At 27.6% G+C, this 15,912-nt stretch overlaps 1 protein-coding gene across 1 annotated transcript; it reads right to left on the reverse strand.

The window, feature by feature from the left end:
* Nucleotides 1–614: 614 nt before the first annotated feature.
* LOC107445143 (uncharacterized) lies at nucleotides 615–15,347 on the reverse strand. The gene is made up of 3 exons (XM_016059482.3): nucleotides 14,851–15,347; nucleotides 11,603–12,607; nucleotides 615–8,910 (listed from the first exon to the last, which is right to left on the reverse strand). Exons 1-3 carry the CDS (start codon nucleotides 14,905–14,907, stop codon nucleotides 8,452–8,454), a joined length of 1,521 nt encoding a protein of 506 aa, XP_015914968.1. The 5' UTR covers nucleotides 14,908–15,347; the 3' UTR covers nucleotides 615–8,451.
* Between the last annotated feature and the right edge of the window lie 565 nt (nucleotides 15,348–15,912).

Consider the following 15,912-nt stretch of genomic DNA (forward strand, 5'->3'; position numbering starts at 1 on the left):
CTTAAAATAAAAAATATAACAAAAATTCTGAAATCAGACGTTTGAAAGATAATTCCCTCAAGAAATGATGTTTTTCTTTCTTCATTTTTTGAAAGAACACCATAATTTTTAAAAAACTTTTGCTACAAATTCAGATATTCGGAACACCATGAATTTGGGGGGGGGGGTAAATTCCATTTTAAAAATTAGATTTTTCGATGACCTAAATCCTGACTTTCCATGATTTATTTTTAAAAATATTTAAAATCATGACATTTCATGACAAATTTTGCTCAATACTAAAATTCCTGCGCATTTTCCAGGTGCTCAGTACCCTGAAGGTAACTATCAATAAAACAATAAAAACTAATCAAACTAATCAAAGGACAATTTTTTTTAACCAACCCAGATCAATAATAGCAGAAATGACAACTGTTTTAAGATCTAACATACTGCTAAGACTGATTTAAAAAAATCTTAATTATTATCTTAATTTTAGCTGTTAGTAGACGCGCATTTAAATGCATAAAACAGGCATGGCCCAAAATCGCCCCATTTTAAGATCAAAAAGATTTCTAACATATAGTAAGATAATGCTATAATAAAATAATTCAATAAGTAAAAAGATAATAATCTTAAAAAGAAAACTTCATTTAATGAGCAAGTGATACATTATACCACAGATCATGAATAAAATTTGAAAATAAAATGTTTTTAAATATATGTTTGCACATTGTAACAGCTGAAATATTCAACAGAAAATACAAAGGTTTTGGCACAATTTTTCCAAAAATTTGAAAATGATTTTTCACAATAGGCAATCAATATATATCAAGTATTAATTTAAATCTATTAAATATTAAAATACTAAGTGTTAATAGTATACTTAAAAAGCATTGTTAGTTAAAAAATAAATTTAATGAAACGAAAACAAAATAAGAAAACTAAAAGTAAAAAAGAATAAATTTGTATGGAAAAGGCTGATATTCATTAACATTAAATGAAAAGTTGAAATATCTTTAAAAGATATTCCTTCTAGCTAACATATAATAATTAATTACTTTTAATTAAATTATACATAATAATAATAATAAATTAATTACAATTAAACTGTCTGCTTTTTCCTGCCCTTATATTTTATCCGTAATTGTCTTGCAATTCAAAGGAGTGAAAAATATTTTCAATGCTTTCAATCACATGATTAAAATATGTAAAATATATTTACAGATTCAGTTAAAAAATGACTAGAATATACAAGTTTATCACAGCCTTTCAAAGAAGTAAAAATAAAATCTAAATTTAAAAAAGAAAAGCGATAAAAATTGTTTTAATCTAATGACAACACAGATTTAAAATACACACATACATATACAATACACAATCAGCATATTTATAAAATAACAATAAACCACAATTCAAATTATCCCTGTCAAACATGAGTTATACTTGTCATCAAACAAGTATGCGACAAGGTAATTAGACTAGAATATCTAGAATAGAATCTAGACTTCATGAAGCATTTGCTAGATATTTTTATAAATAATTTTTGGGTGTATATAAATAAATATAATACTTCGTCAAATGATTTAAAAACACAAAAGATCACAATAAACAGGAAAAAACATAAGACGTAAATAAATAACGAAAAAAAATGTCTTAATTCTTTCATTTAGAGTATTTCAATACTGAAACAATAATAGGGGGGGAAACTAAATTTTTCAATTATAAATTTTTTTTTTTTTTGGCTGCAGAAACTTGACATTATAAAGAAACATCAGCATAAAATACATATTTGAAATGATCACAACAATGACATCATTTTACATAAATCTAGCACATTAAATGAAATAAATTTAATTCTATCTTAACATAAATAAATCTAGTTCCCTAAGAATAATCACAAGATTACTTTAAAAAGCAAAAAGGAAAATAATTGGGAGAATTTAGCCCACAAATTTTGTTTAAAAATAATTTTAGAACATCTTCCATGTTTTCAAATTTAACTCTTTAGATTAAGTGCTATTAGATTTATTTGTGCTTAATTACTTGCAACTATTTTATTCAACTAGAACTAGATAAAATACACACTAAATAATAGTTTTCATAATAGATTTTTTTATAACACTTTTTTATAAATGATATTTTCTATTTTTAAAAAATGGAAAAAAATTACTATTTGTTTAATTTCATTTACCTAATGCAATTTTTTTAATAACATTAAAAAAAATGATTTTGAAAATGCAATACAATATATTATTGGATAGAAGTGGTGTAAGGAAAAACACATGAAATAATATTTTCAAATTTAAACGAGCTCATGAGGACCACTTAGATACTATAAAAATATAAATATATCACATACTTTTTAAATAGATTTCTTTCCTAAGTACTTATAGAGCATTTCCTTTTCTTTAAAATTACCCTGGTAGAAGAATTTAGGGAGTGAATCAGACGCACTATATAAATTTGTCTAAGACCTCAATGCATTCAAACAGAGATTATTGCAAAAATTCAGTATCTAACATATGTGTAGCAAAATTTCAAATGTACACTCCTTAAAATTCACACATAAAAACTTTATGTTAAATTTAAATTTAATTTACACAATGATACTAAAAAGATGGAATTGATACCTATACAGGTATGTCTGTAATCAAGCAAGAAAAGAAATCTTTATTATCATCCACAGTGTGTCCTTTATATTCAGGTTTTTAATTTTTATTAGAAACAAGTTTAGAAATACTATTTTAAAAAAGAGTTTCAGCACTTTTTTTCACATTTGTTAATAAAACTTAGACGAAAATTAATCTGCAGACTTTGCAATTATCAGCAGTACCTACTGCTATGTTAGAGGGTTTACCCAGAAATGTTACTCTGCTACACAAAATTGTATAAATAAATTGAAAACAAAAAATACAATAGCATTAAATTGCTTAAAAAATCACATTATAGTTATAGCATTTCTAAAGAGATTGTTAGAATATGCCTAATATTTTAATATTATACATAATTTAATAGTATACATATATTATATATAAATTATATTATACATAAATTATATTAAATATTATACATGAATATTATTATATTTTAATATTATACATAAATATCTAATTATAATTCAACAAGGAGATTTCTAACTTGCTAAATAAAATTAAGCTCTAAAACGTACATTTCAATGCGATCGTAAGGATTAGTTATATATGATTAATTACTTACGATTTAAAAATTTGAATATATTATAATCATATATATAATATCAATATTATAATGGATAATTTACTAAGGTTAGTTTTAAATTTTGCTCTTATTTGTCTATATTAAAAAATAAGAAATTTTTAGGCTGTAAATGCAAAATGAAATATATCAAATTTAAGGTGTATTTCCCTTCGTTAAAAATAAAAAATTTAATATAGATATCAATACTCGTTTTTAAATACATGGATATAATTCTGGTTAGGACAAAAGTTGAGGGACAACTGAAATGCTTTTACTAAAAAATGATAAAAGAAATAAATAAATTTGCATTCTGAAAACAAAACATTTTGAATTTAAGAATATATTAATAATATAAATAAATAATAAAAATATTTATATTTGTGTCATAAACAAGTAAAACTATTTATATTTATTATATAAATATTTATATTTGTATTTATAATTCTTATTGTAACTTAAAAATATATATATATATTCTATTTTTTGAACAGGCTCATGCTAGTTGGTATTATAAGGGTTTTTTCTTTTTATTTTATAAAATTTTAAAAATGATCAACTTAAATAATTTATTTCTGTCTGACATTTAAACTACCTTTCCAGGCATTTTTCTGAAGAAATCTAAAGATACATTTTTTTTTGCATAAAAACTTTCAATAAATTTCGATATTTTTTACTTTGTTTTAAATATGTATATACATAACTCCTGAGTTTTGCCACCTATAACAAACAGCAGAACAATAACATAAACAAATGAAGAAGAATGTATTTTCTTTTTTAATAAATAAGTACATTAATAAATCAAAAACTGATACGTTAAGAACAAACACTTTCAGCAGCATTTGAATAGTTTTCAGCAGTGCTTAAAGCTTGTTTCCAAAATGAAGGGTGAGAGAAAAAAATAATTATTTCAATTTAGTAACCATAATATGTGTTTAATTTTAAACAGGGTAAAATTTTCTAGTTCCCATTGCAAAATTTAGCTTAAAATGTTATTATATTAAAATGTTCAACTCATAGTTAAAAGTTTTATATTCAAATAATTCCTTTGAACTATTTTCTAGTTAAATTAATTTGGCATAACTTGAACAGCATTTTTTTTATTAATACAATAAAATTTACAATATAAATTTTAAAAAAAAATTCTATGTAATAAAAGACATTTCATATAAAACTATTTTGTCATAAATGGATAAAAAGGATTAACAGTATAAATAAAATAAAAAATTAAACTTACACTATTTACCGATATTAAAGAATCTAAAAATAATATTACAAAGCAAGCAGTAAAAACAACATATCACAAGAAAATCACAATGAAAGGAAATTCAAACTGAGTGTTAACTCTCATATCTGTATAAAATAAAAAATATATCACTTCTCATAATTTTATAAAAATAAAAGAAATATATAATTGCCTACAAAATAAGAAACAAATATTTTTTTTTTATAAAAAACTTAAACTACCAGCATAATTAAATAAAAGATAATAAGTAGTTAATAGTTTAAAGATACTTGATCAAGACTACATCAGAGTTTTGCAACCTTTTTGGTCTTGTGTCAAAATCAAATTCATCAAAATCAATTTTAACAATAAATCTCAAGAAAATCACAATGAAGGGAAATTCAAACTGAGTGTTAACTCTCATATCTGTATGAAATAAAATATATTATATCACTTATCACATCACTCAAAATAAAATATATCATATCACTTCGTATATTTGCATAAAAATATATGAAAAAAATATTTGCCTACAAAATAAGAAACAAATAGTTGGAAGGAAAAAAAACTTAAGCTACCAGCATAATTAAGTAAAAAATAATAAGTAGTAAGTAGTTTGAAGATCTCTTGATCAAGGCTACATCAGTGATTTGCAACCTTTTTGGTCCTCTAATAAGTTTTTAAAAAAAGAGAGTGAGAGAGAGAGGAATATTTCATGATCTTCTCTGCCAAAAACTGTATAGTAAAAAAATAGGTAGAGATTTTTTTATCATCATGGAGAAACATATGGAAAACTTTTAATCAGAAAACAAATTCAATTATCCCATTAAATAAAGTAGGGGATGAAAGAATCTGCAATGCCACAATAACTTGTACTATAATTCCTTTAAAATATATGATTTTGTTTTGAGTCTCAAAAAATGCCTTTTCTTCTTATAAGGTACTAATTTATTGAGCCCCAATGGCTCAGAAGTAAGTTAAAGGCACTGAGCTGTCATTGTAGAGAACTGGGGTTTAATCCTCGGTGGCAGCTTAAAACTCACCCAGCTTTAGATCAATAGGTGTCAGCTTGCATGGGAAATAAAAGTGGCCCATGCATAATGCTAACCAAATTTGGTCAGGAAAGTGAAGAGCCTGAATCTCTATAACGATTGCTCATAGCAAGCTGTTGCGCAAATGCTTTTTATTTATTTATCACTTTTAATTTTAATTTGTAACCCCCAAGTTGAGAAATACTGGACTAGATATTTAGATTTATACTTTATTTCTCAATTCAATGTATTTATTTCTTTATTTTTTTATAAGCATCTCTACCAGGGCATGAAATTTCCACTTGCTAGCTCGCTATTGGTCACAATATTTAGAGCCAGCGAGAAAGTTTTGTCATTTTCCTACAAAATGTTGTATTTTAAAATCGAACTAGCAAATTCTTCCAAGAGTTGTGGGTTTTCAGTTGACAAATATTAAAAATGGGAAGCAATAGTTTCAGATTTGAAGAAAAAGATTAATTAAATAAGCTAAGATGCGCAGCACAGAAACTCTGTGTCAAAAGCTATGTTAACATTGCTGCATATTTTTAACACCTTGGACTGGCCATCCAAAGAAAAAATTCTTGAATTTGGGATAAAGGAGATTTTTAAAAAAATCATCAATGTATTTAAACACAAATCTCCCTCATGAACGAGAAAGTGGATTGAGTCAAATGCTGGAGAAGTTTATCAGTGAAGAATGTTCAGCAAGATTTCCGAATATACTCCAGATTATAACATTTTTGTACTATTCAACCAGTATTCTCATCTTCCTGTGAGAGAGGCTTCAGATGTCACAATAGACTAGAAACAACTTACAAAAACTCTTTGAAGACTGCGACACTTCAAGATTTGCTCAAAATTTCCCCTTCCCCAACAGAGTTTGATGCTAGGACCAAAATTGACACATGGTATTTAAGTGTCGAAAAGCAATGATATACAAATCTAAAATGTTAAAAGTGTGAGAATATTTATAGCGTCTTAAGTTTCTAATATTTTTTGCATTTAAATGACTTTTAAAATTATATGATTTAAATGGGAATCATTTTTTATATTTTATTTTATAACTATCGTTGAACAACCGACCCAAATTTTGAGTTTACAATTACTAATGTTCAACTCCAAAGCACTGTAATTTTGAACCTGATCAAGAAGACAAGGGAACTTTGCGATCAAATATTGAGTGAAATTCGTCTTTGTGAAGGACTTTTTGATAGAACTAACCGTTTGCATTACATGGAGAGGAAAACCTTCCATGGTTAGCCTGACAGCAAGGGGGCTCTAACCCATGATCCCTCTACCACTGATGATATTTTACATCAGTACTGTGGTCGGTGCGAGCCAGGTGGGGAATTTGTTTCAACCAGACATTGTCAGGATTCGAAAATCACTGGGAGCCAAGTGTTCTACCTCCTGAGTCACCATGACTCAGACAGGAACAATTGAAACTTTTTTTAAACTAATATCGGTGGGGTTTTTTTTGGCAATAAACTTGTTTAAGTTTTTTAATTTCTACATTCTTTTATAGTTTTGGTCACCAAAAAGTTCTTTATACTACATCTATTAACATTTTTAAATTTGTTTATATTTTTTTTTAAAATAGTGGCAAGGAAAAATGTTGTCAGCCTAGCACTTTAAAACTGGAATTTATGCCCCGATCTAAACTCCTAAGTTGTTAATCACAATTAGGCAACAATTATGCTATCGCAAAAGCAATAATTTCATAAAATTGCAGACTCTAATTCGAAATTAAGGCTCACAAAGAAAACATGAAATATAAGTTTGTACAACTGAAAAAGTGTTTTTAAACATCTGCTTAGCGTTTTCAGCATTTCAATCCCAAATAGTTATCTAAATAGTTGAGAGAAATTGTAGAAATTAACAGAGTTGTAGTAGAGCTGAGAGTAACCTAGCTATGGCAATCATATCATCAAAATCAATTTCAAGTTACAATTCTAGATCATTTCCTTTAGAGAAATTAGAAAAAGGGGAGAATGCAGCTAAACTACCATCAGAAACATGCTTCTCTGACAAATCTAGTTTAAGATAGCATATTTTAACGAAGCTCCTAATTTAAGAAAGCTTATTTTAGCATATATGACTCAATGATAAAGAGTCTGACTCAATGATATTCTGTTCTGCTTTAAAGCAACAAAATGCACTGTGCCCAAAAGTAAACAGCACTGTTTTCATAGAATTAAGATTATTTTTAATTGTATATCTTTAATTAATTTTTCTAAATACTAACATATTTTTGCCAATTATTTTGATCTAATTTTGTCTAGTTTCATCTAGATAATTAGACTTGTACTGTATTTAAAGTTAATTTTTTTCAATAACATTTAGCATACGTTTTAATAAAAACTAAGCTCTGCTGTTGTAATTGGTTATAACAATTAGTCAACAATCAAAATAATAATAATTTCGAAAAAGTATAAACTCAAATATAAAATTGATTATCACAAGCAAGTATAAAAGGAATAAAGCTAAAATAATGTGAAAAAAGCGTAATCACTGTCACATATAATGTAATAGGATTGTTTCGGTGCTACAATGCCCAACATCACAGGATTTCTAATCCCAGATTTGAGTTTTCTTTTGATCTCTTCATCCACTAACTTAGATTTCTAGGAATCATTTCATAATTTGAAAGGTTCTAACAATGCAAATAAACCTTCCTCATATCCAATTTTTCTAAATGTTTGAAAAACTAATTTTGGTTCAGATTTATAACATATTAAGTTTTCACTTTATCCTCACCATAACTTTCCCACTTTTTTTAACTGTCTCGTTTAAACTTCTTTCCATATCACCTACCCTATAAGTCAATTTCTAAATTGCTTATTATAACTTGATTGCAATTTATTCCGAATTTCAGCTCTTTTTTCACATGTTTTTTTCCTTCTTTGTTTAAGCAATACAGTTTGTACTTTTTTCCTGTTGTTTTAGCTTTATTCATATAGAACTCATCGTTATTTATTTATTTTTTTGAAACCATAATGTCTAAGTTTGTGTACCAGAAGAAGTCTGTTTAGACTTCCTCGCACGTTTTAAGCTTCGATCCTCAGTGGTTATCTGAGTAGTTGCATGAGCTAAGGCATCTGTTTTATCAAAATCAATTTTAGCATACATTTCAGGGTCACTTCCTTTAGACGAATTAGACAGCGATGATAATACAGCTAGGCTACCATCAGAATCATGCTTCTCTGACAAATCCAATTTAAGGTAGCTTGTTTTAGCATCTGACTCTGTAATAGATTTGCCTTTAGGGCCTGTCGAACACTTCTCTTTCGAAGAATCTGAGATGTTTGCATAAAAATGTGATGTTGATCTACGAGGTTGTCGGTTTAAGGAAGATGTTGCTCCAAATTGAGGAAGAGATCTCCAGGACATGCTTTTAGTCTTTGGCCATTTAGGAACAGGAGTAGGAATGTGTGTGTAAACATGAGAATGAGAATATGGCTAAAAAAGAATAAAAAATTATTAAAACAACATTTATTTTTCAATTAGGACCAAAATGTATAGGTAAAATTAATTATTTCATTCTTAAAAAAAGAACCTAAAATTATAGGCAATCATCTCCATACTATGTTCAATTAATAGGATGCCATACTACGGGAGAAACTTTTCGTTGCAAATTCTTTCACCTCCATCACTAGTTTAAAGTATATTAAAACTGAGTTCAGACAAACCTAGAGTAAGCCATAAAATTTCAAATATACAGAAAGGAAATTTTTAAAATGTTAAAATGAATAAATTATGAGAAGAAAACTTAGGATTCCGTAATGGAGAAGTTCTTTTCCGATAATTTGTTTGGATTTTGATATTTTTTCAGGGTTGGCAAATTTTTGACAACTGACAGTTCTGGATTTAACTGTCATGTCAAAATACTATTTTCCGCATAGTTTTAGACAATGGTAAAAAAACCAAGATTTTGAAATAAGAATGATTATTAGTTATTATAAATATGAAGTATTTATAAATAAATAAACAAATAAAATTACGAGTGATCAATAAATTATGTTCTTGAATTAGTTGAACATTAAACTCCTTTTCTGTTTTGACAATTACTGTCAAAAAACCCACTTTGGTGCAGCAAAAATTTAAAATGATTATAAATAAAATGTGTAAAATTGCATTTTATCCAATCAGTTATTTTTTTTTTTTAATTATTGAAAATAAAAATACAAAAACATTTAATAATCATCTTATACATTATATGTAAAATCAATTTTCATTTATTCCCATTTTAACTCCTCCTTTTCCCTATGCATATGATTTTAAAAAGTAGTTTTGAAATCCTCTGTTCTCTAAATTCATTTTTCAGTTTTGTATGAATACGATCAAAATTCTAAACCATTCTTTCAATCGATGCTGAATTGCATAGACTAGAATGTAGACGTACTTAACATGTAATTAGGAAAGAATTAAACTCAATATTTAGATTGATAATAATTAACTGATATTTATTATCTGTAATATAAACTGAATAGTTATAGTATAATATAGCAAATAATATTGATCTTAAAATATTAAGAGTATCATGTTTTTAGAAAAGCCAATCAATAATTTCATAGTCAAAAATAGTCATATAGTCAAAATTTTAGCTATATTTTTTATATATGATACATAATCTAATAATAATTATAATAGTATATAATAAAAGTAATTTGCCTCATTTAATATCTAATAAAATGTCCCCAATGACAAAAAAAGAAACTTACCAAAGGATTTTGACAGTTTTTGACATTGTTCAACAAGTCAATAACCAGACAATAACCAGCTGTCAAGTCAATAACCAGTTTTTGACATGAACAATCCAATCCTGTATTTTCTTTCTTAGCAACTGAAACTTCGTGGCTTATTCTAGGTTTGTCGGAACTTATTTTTTCAATATTTCAAATTATCTATGGTGGTAAAAGAGAATTTGTAACAAAATGTTTCTCCCGCATTATGGCTTCCACTTAAGCTTTGTTCGAAGAAATAGTTCTGAGAAATAAAATTTTGTTTCATTCATTGTGGACACAGTCAATAACAAAAAAAGAATGAATAAATAGATATATTTTTAACTTTGATGTAGAATATTTTAAACTTAAAACAAATAGTTATATTTTTCCAGCAACTTTTTTAAATTGTTAAAACTGATATGCTTTAATACAGCTTGAAAATAAATCTAGAAAAATAAAAAAAATAATGATGAAATGCAACTTCTGCAAAAATTTAATTCACTGAATATCAAGTTTAATTAACAGTAGCATAAATAACACCCCCTCAGGAGCACTAGTCAGAAAAAGTAGCAAGCCGAATTAAAATCAAAATATTTTTTATTTATAAAATATTTTTAGTTCACTTGATAAATAATAATAACCCTTCAACTAAACTTTGAATATAATTTTCATAAGATAGTGAGTTATTTTTCTCCTCTAATTTTAAAAAAAAATAATTTAAAAAAAAAAATTCATTTCAATTTTAGTACCTTAATTCTATCTTTTCATTACTATTAATATTTTCATTTTTTTCAAATTAAAATAAAATTAATGATTATAAGTATTCAAATATCCGTTCACTATAGCGTTTATGTTTCATAGTAATTTTAATTTTTTTGTAGAAAGTCTCAGACAGAGTGCACTTATAAAAACTTGGAGCAAGGCACACCCAAGTCTATTCCTGCAACTGTAACTAAAATCAAATAAAAAATTTCAAGTTTTCCTACAATAAAATCCTGGAATACACAGAAATAATGTGATATTTTTCTTAATTGTGCAAAATTGAATTTATTTTTAATATTCAATAAATTAAGTTTTAGTTAAACTGTGAAATTTTTTTCATACCTAATAATGAAGACATTGAACAGTTTTATAGCACATATTATACATGAAACAAACAAAATGATAATAAACATTTGTCTACTACGATAATTGCCTAAACCTCTATGTGAAGTATGATTGTTTGTAAATGTTAGTCTCTTTATTTTGCTTGTAAAATAAAAAATTTTTAAGTAAAATCTAAATTCTATTTAAAAAATGCTGGGAGATTAGTTTGAGAATTCTTTTTTAAATGGACATTTTAAAAATCTTTTATTTTCTAATTATTTTAGGGGGTGGCGATGAAATTTCAGCCTATTTAAGCAAACATTGAATAACCTTAACTGTACCTGCTGCATTTGGTAAAGCTTTTCTTTCTTCATTTTCTCAGCATACAAATGTCGATTATTTCTATCAAGTCGAGCATAATTTGTGATTTGGTCAACACAATTATTAAAATGCAAAGGGCAGTCATCGGCAGAGCAGCTTACTTTCTGAGTAGGTTTGAAATCACAACAGCAGTGAACACAATTTTTAGGATGACCTCCATGATCTAACACATTTCCATAATCAGTCTGTTTGGCCCTGTCTGAATAAGTAACAGTACTAGAATTCTTTTTGACCACACACATGTTCAACGAGCAAGTTCTACAAGATCCACATGTTGTTTTCCTAAGAACTTTATCATTCATGTAATGCTGCTTTGATGCATTAATGCATGTTCCAATCATGCAGCAACGAGGCAAGAACTTCTTGTTAGAGTTGAATGACCCCAAAGGTGGTAGGCCTTTCATACTTTTGTCAGAAAAGAATTCATACCAAGGCGCATATGCAAACAACTTCTTTTTCTTTGGTGGTGTGGATGGTAAACTTGGCGTAGGTATAGGTGCAGTAGGCATCGCCTCTCTTACTAAAGACATATGGCCATTTATTATTGCGGATGATCCTGGCTGTGGCTCAAATGCTGTTTCATGTCTAACAATCTCTTTCAGTAAAAATGCATTTCCTGGGTCACTGTTATCAACGTCCCCTAACAAAGATGAATGAGGTTCTGTTTCATCACCGTTTCCATTGCTTACAGCTTCACTATCAGTGCGTGGAACCAAAAGGCACTCCTGCAATGCATTGAATAATGCTTCTGCTTGTTTGCATTTAAATGCATAAATACCTGGACCTGTAGCACATCTGTGACCACATTCAAAAGAAAATAGTTCAGTATCAAACCCATAACGTCTTAGACTTTGAAGGGGCCAAACTAATGGTTGTTCTCCTCTTTGATGTAAGATAAGTTCAGTCTCTGAGACTTGGATATGGCATGACTTAATATAGTGACCATCTTCATCAATGTTCCAAACCTAGGACATAACTTATTTTTTAGAACTTTAAAATAGTAAGACAATAATAACAAGAAATAAATTTACCACATAAATAAACATACTTTTTTTTTAGAAATTTAAAATAATAAGACAATAATAACGAGGAATAATGTTACTATATTAATAAAAAAAAATTTTTTAATGTAACTAGTTAAGTCTCTGTGACATGGATATAGCATGACTTAATACAGTGACCATCTTCATCTATATGTTCCAAGCCTAGGATACAATTTTTTTTAGACCTTTAAAATAGTAAGACAATAATAACAAGAAATAAATTTACCACATAAATAAACATACTTTTTTAAAGTTGTAATTAGTTAAGAACAAAAGAATATTTAATTTGAAAAGAAAATTGATTATCAATTGTTAAACTTTTTCATGATTATTCCAAAGCCTATGAAGAAAAATAATAAAAGCTTCAAAATAAAAATAAGCCGCATACTTAAAGCCATATGCATAAAGATTGGATTAGAATTGGCTTATTTAAGAGAATATATTGAAAACTATTTAATCAATAGGCATTAAAATTAAAAAAATAAAATAAAGGGAGAATAAATTTTGTACATAGGTAGGTAGTTTTATCAGATTAGAATTTGGTAAATAGGAAAAAGATTTATATGAAATTGTTTATCAACTAATTGATCACTAATAGACAGTAGGTTTATGTAAGGTGACAGAGTTATTTTTCAAGGATTTACAGAAAAAACTACAAAGGGGGACATTTTGTACAGTGATCTGATGCACCAACTATAATCACTAAAGCTTAAAATAAATTCCTTAAAAATTTAAGAGCAACGTAAGGAAAAAAACATGCCGAGGTTTGCCTGGGAGTGGATACCCTTTGAGAATTTTTTGTAATTTTCTTTGTTTTCGCACTTTTTGAGATTTTTTCTTTATTTTTTCAAGGGCTGCTTCCCAGATGTTGTCAAGACTTGGTAATTATTCTACCACACATTACAATACAGAAATCTTCCTAATGGAAGAGCAGGTGCATATAAATTGCCTTTATAACAATTGGTGCGATTTCTGCTATAACTACAAAATCCAGTGCCATAAAATAGTACTTGTTGTATGCCACTAATAACAAAGATCCTTCATTATCATTCCCTGTTTTTCAAATTTAAAAAATTAACTTAGTAGATTTGAATTGGTTTTAAAAAAATATGAAAGGGATATGGTACTTAGAAAGATTTCTTTATTGGTGCCTCTTTCAAAAAATATGCCAAGTGGGCAGTGGTCTGCAAGAAACTTAAAAAAAAAAATTTAAAAAAAAAAAAAAAAAAAAAAAAAAAAAAAAAAAAAAAAAAAANAAAAAAAAAAAAAAAAAAAAAAAAAGAGCTCACTCAAAAGATACCATTCCCAAGATTGGCAAACAACAGTAGATTTTTTTGAAGGGGAGAGGAGATTAGCAAGGAAAATAACCTTTTAAAATATACTTTTTCTTAGTGATTTGGTGAGGTGATAATAGCTTGACCAAAGAAGTTCTGATATGGAAATATCCCCTAAAACATCGCTTTCGCTGTGGATCGATTTCCACTAAGTTATTTACCCCACATTTGTAATATAGGGATAATTCTATATTGTGATTTGACATGCCAACTACAATAGCCAAGGCATTACATGGATTATAAACTTGCAATTTTTTTTTCTTCTTAAAAATATTGCACCTTTTAGAGGTTTGTCAGGACGTGGCTTGTGAGCTTTATAACCTTCAAATTAGTTCCCTTTTGTGGCTTTTTTTTTCTTTCCTTTTTAGTTTCTCACAGGTTGCAGCCATGACTTGGCAACTTTTTTGCTTCAGATCAGGATAAGAAAATCTTATTTGCAAATTCAAAATAAAAATTTCAGAAGAAGTTTAAACTGTCATATGCCTTTTGGTTCAATATTTTTTCGATCAATATACTAATAAGATTAGCATCAAATTAAAAAATTACCATTAAAAAAAACATGAATTTTTTACATTAATTTTACCTATATGAGGATAATTTTAAAATGGAAAGAGGAAATATATTTCAAATTTGGAAATTAATAGCTAATAAACGAAAAAAATAGGAAAAATACTGTTTGAAACGGATTGACCTTAATTTTAGAATAACATCGCTGTTCACAAATATATGATATAAAGTACCTAAATTACGATTGACAAATAACACTGGGTTGAAATAGTAATTGAATTTACAATATTTTAAAATAAAAGTTCGGAGTAAAATCTGACTTACGTGAAAAATTGGTCTAGAGGTATCTTCAACTGGTATTCTTGATGAAATGCAACCCATTGTTAAAGAATTATAGAGAATACACTTCTATCCCTCATTAAATATTTTTTTAACCAGTGCGTAGTGCAGTAAGAGAATACATTATAGTAAAAGATAAAGCTAGTTGAGTTAAAGATAAAGCTAATAAAATTTTTTGATGTTTTATATTCAAATTCAAAGCATCCTAAACTTTTTTTTTATTCTGTATTGTACAGTACTGCAATATGAATTAATATAGTTTCGGAGTTCATGTTCATTTATTTATTTTTATTTGTTTGTTTATTTTCGAACAACGCTTATAGCTGCTTATTTCACTCTAGTTTAAAGTCTTCAGTTGTTGCTGTTTTTTTGTTTTTTTTTTGAGGAAACATGACAAACTAAAGGGTTAATTTCACTGAATTAAAAAACACTCTCACTGTATGTGAACAATTCACATATGCAAATCCGGAGTAGAATTTAGAAACCTAATTTCCTTAAAGTAATGGAGTATTCTCTTTGTAGGCTTTTCAAATCAGATTTTCATATTTCTTGAACGTTGTTCAAAGATAAGTGAACCACATTAAGTTAAAATTGAAGGCAGCAATGTCTCCCCAAATGTGATTGCTGATGGAATCTGTTTTTCCTTCTTTTTTTACAAGGTTAATTTCGAAATGCTGAGAAAGTTAAATTATAATAAACAAATATGACTACAATAAAGTTGTCAGGTACTTTATTTACGTCACACTAGAGCTGCACAATAAGGCATTGGTGACGGTCTGGGAAACATCCCTGAGGACGATCCGAACGCATGCCACCGCAATTTCGATCCTCTGCATAGGGGATAGCTCATCTGGTTTGGTCGCCCGATGACCTGCGCTCGAAGTTGAGCATTTTACGGTAGAACAGATTAACGAAGACTGATACCGTGCACCCTCAGTCCCTACTCAGGCTGATCAAAGTAGTCACCCACCCGCTTACTGACAGCAGCCAGTGAAGTTTGACTTTCGTGCTCTATTGGGAATCGTGTCTTTACGATCAGTCCACTGT

Source organism: Parasteatoda tepidariorum, chromosome 4, assembly GCF_043381705.1.
Source record: "Parasteatoda tepidariorum isolate YZ-2023 chromosome 4, CAS_Ptep_4.0, whole genome shotgun sequence".
Lineage (NCBI taxonomy): Eukaryota > Metazoa > Arthropoda > Arachnida > Araneae > Theridiidae > Parasteatoda > Parasteatoda tepidariorum.

Bases quoted from the DNA above. Each gene is read 5' to 3' on its own strand.
- LOC107445143 (XM_016059482.3), bottom strand. From the start codon at position 14,907: ATGGGTTGCATTTCATCAAGAATACCAGTTGAAGATACCTCTAGACCA. The intron at 12,608-14,850 runs GTAAGTCAGATT...GTTATGTCCTAG, and splicing joins CCTCTAGACCAATTTTTCAC to GTTTGGAACATTGATGAAGA. The intron at 8,911-11,602 runs GTACAGTTAAGG...ATTCTTTTTTAG, and splicing joins AGCTTTACCAAATGCAGCAG to CCATATTCTCATTCTCATGT.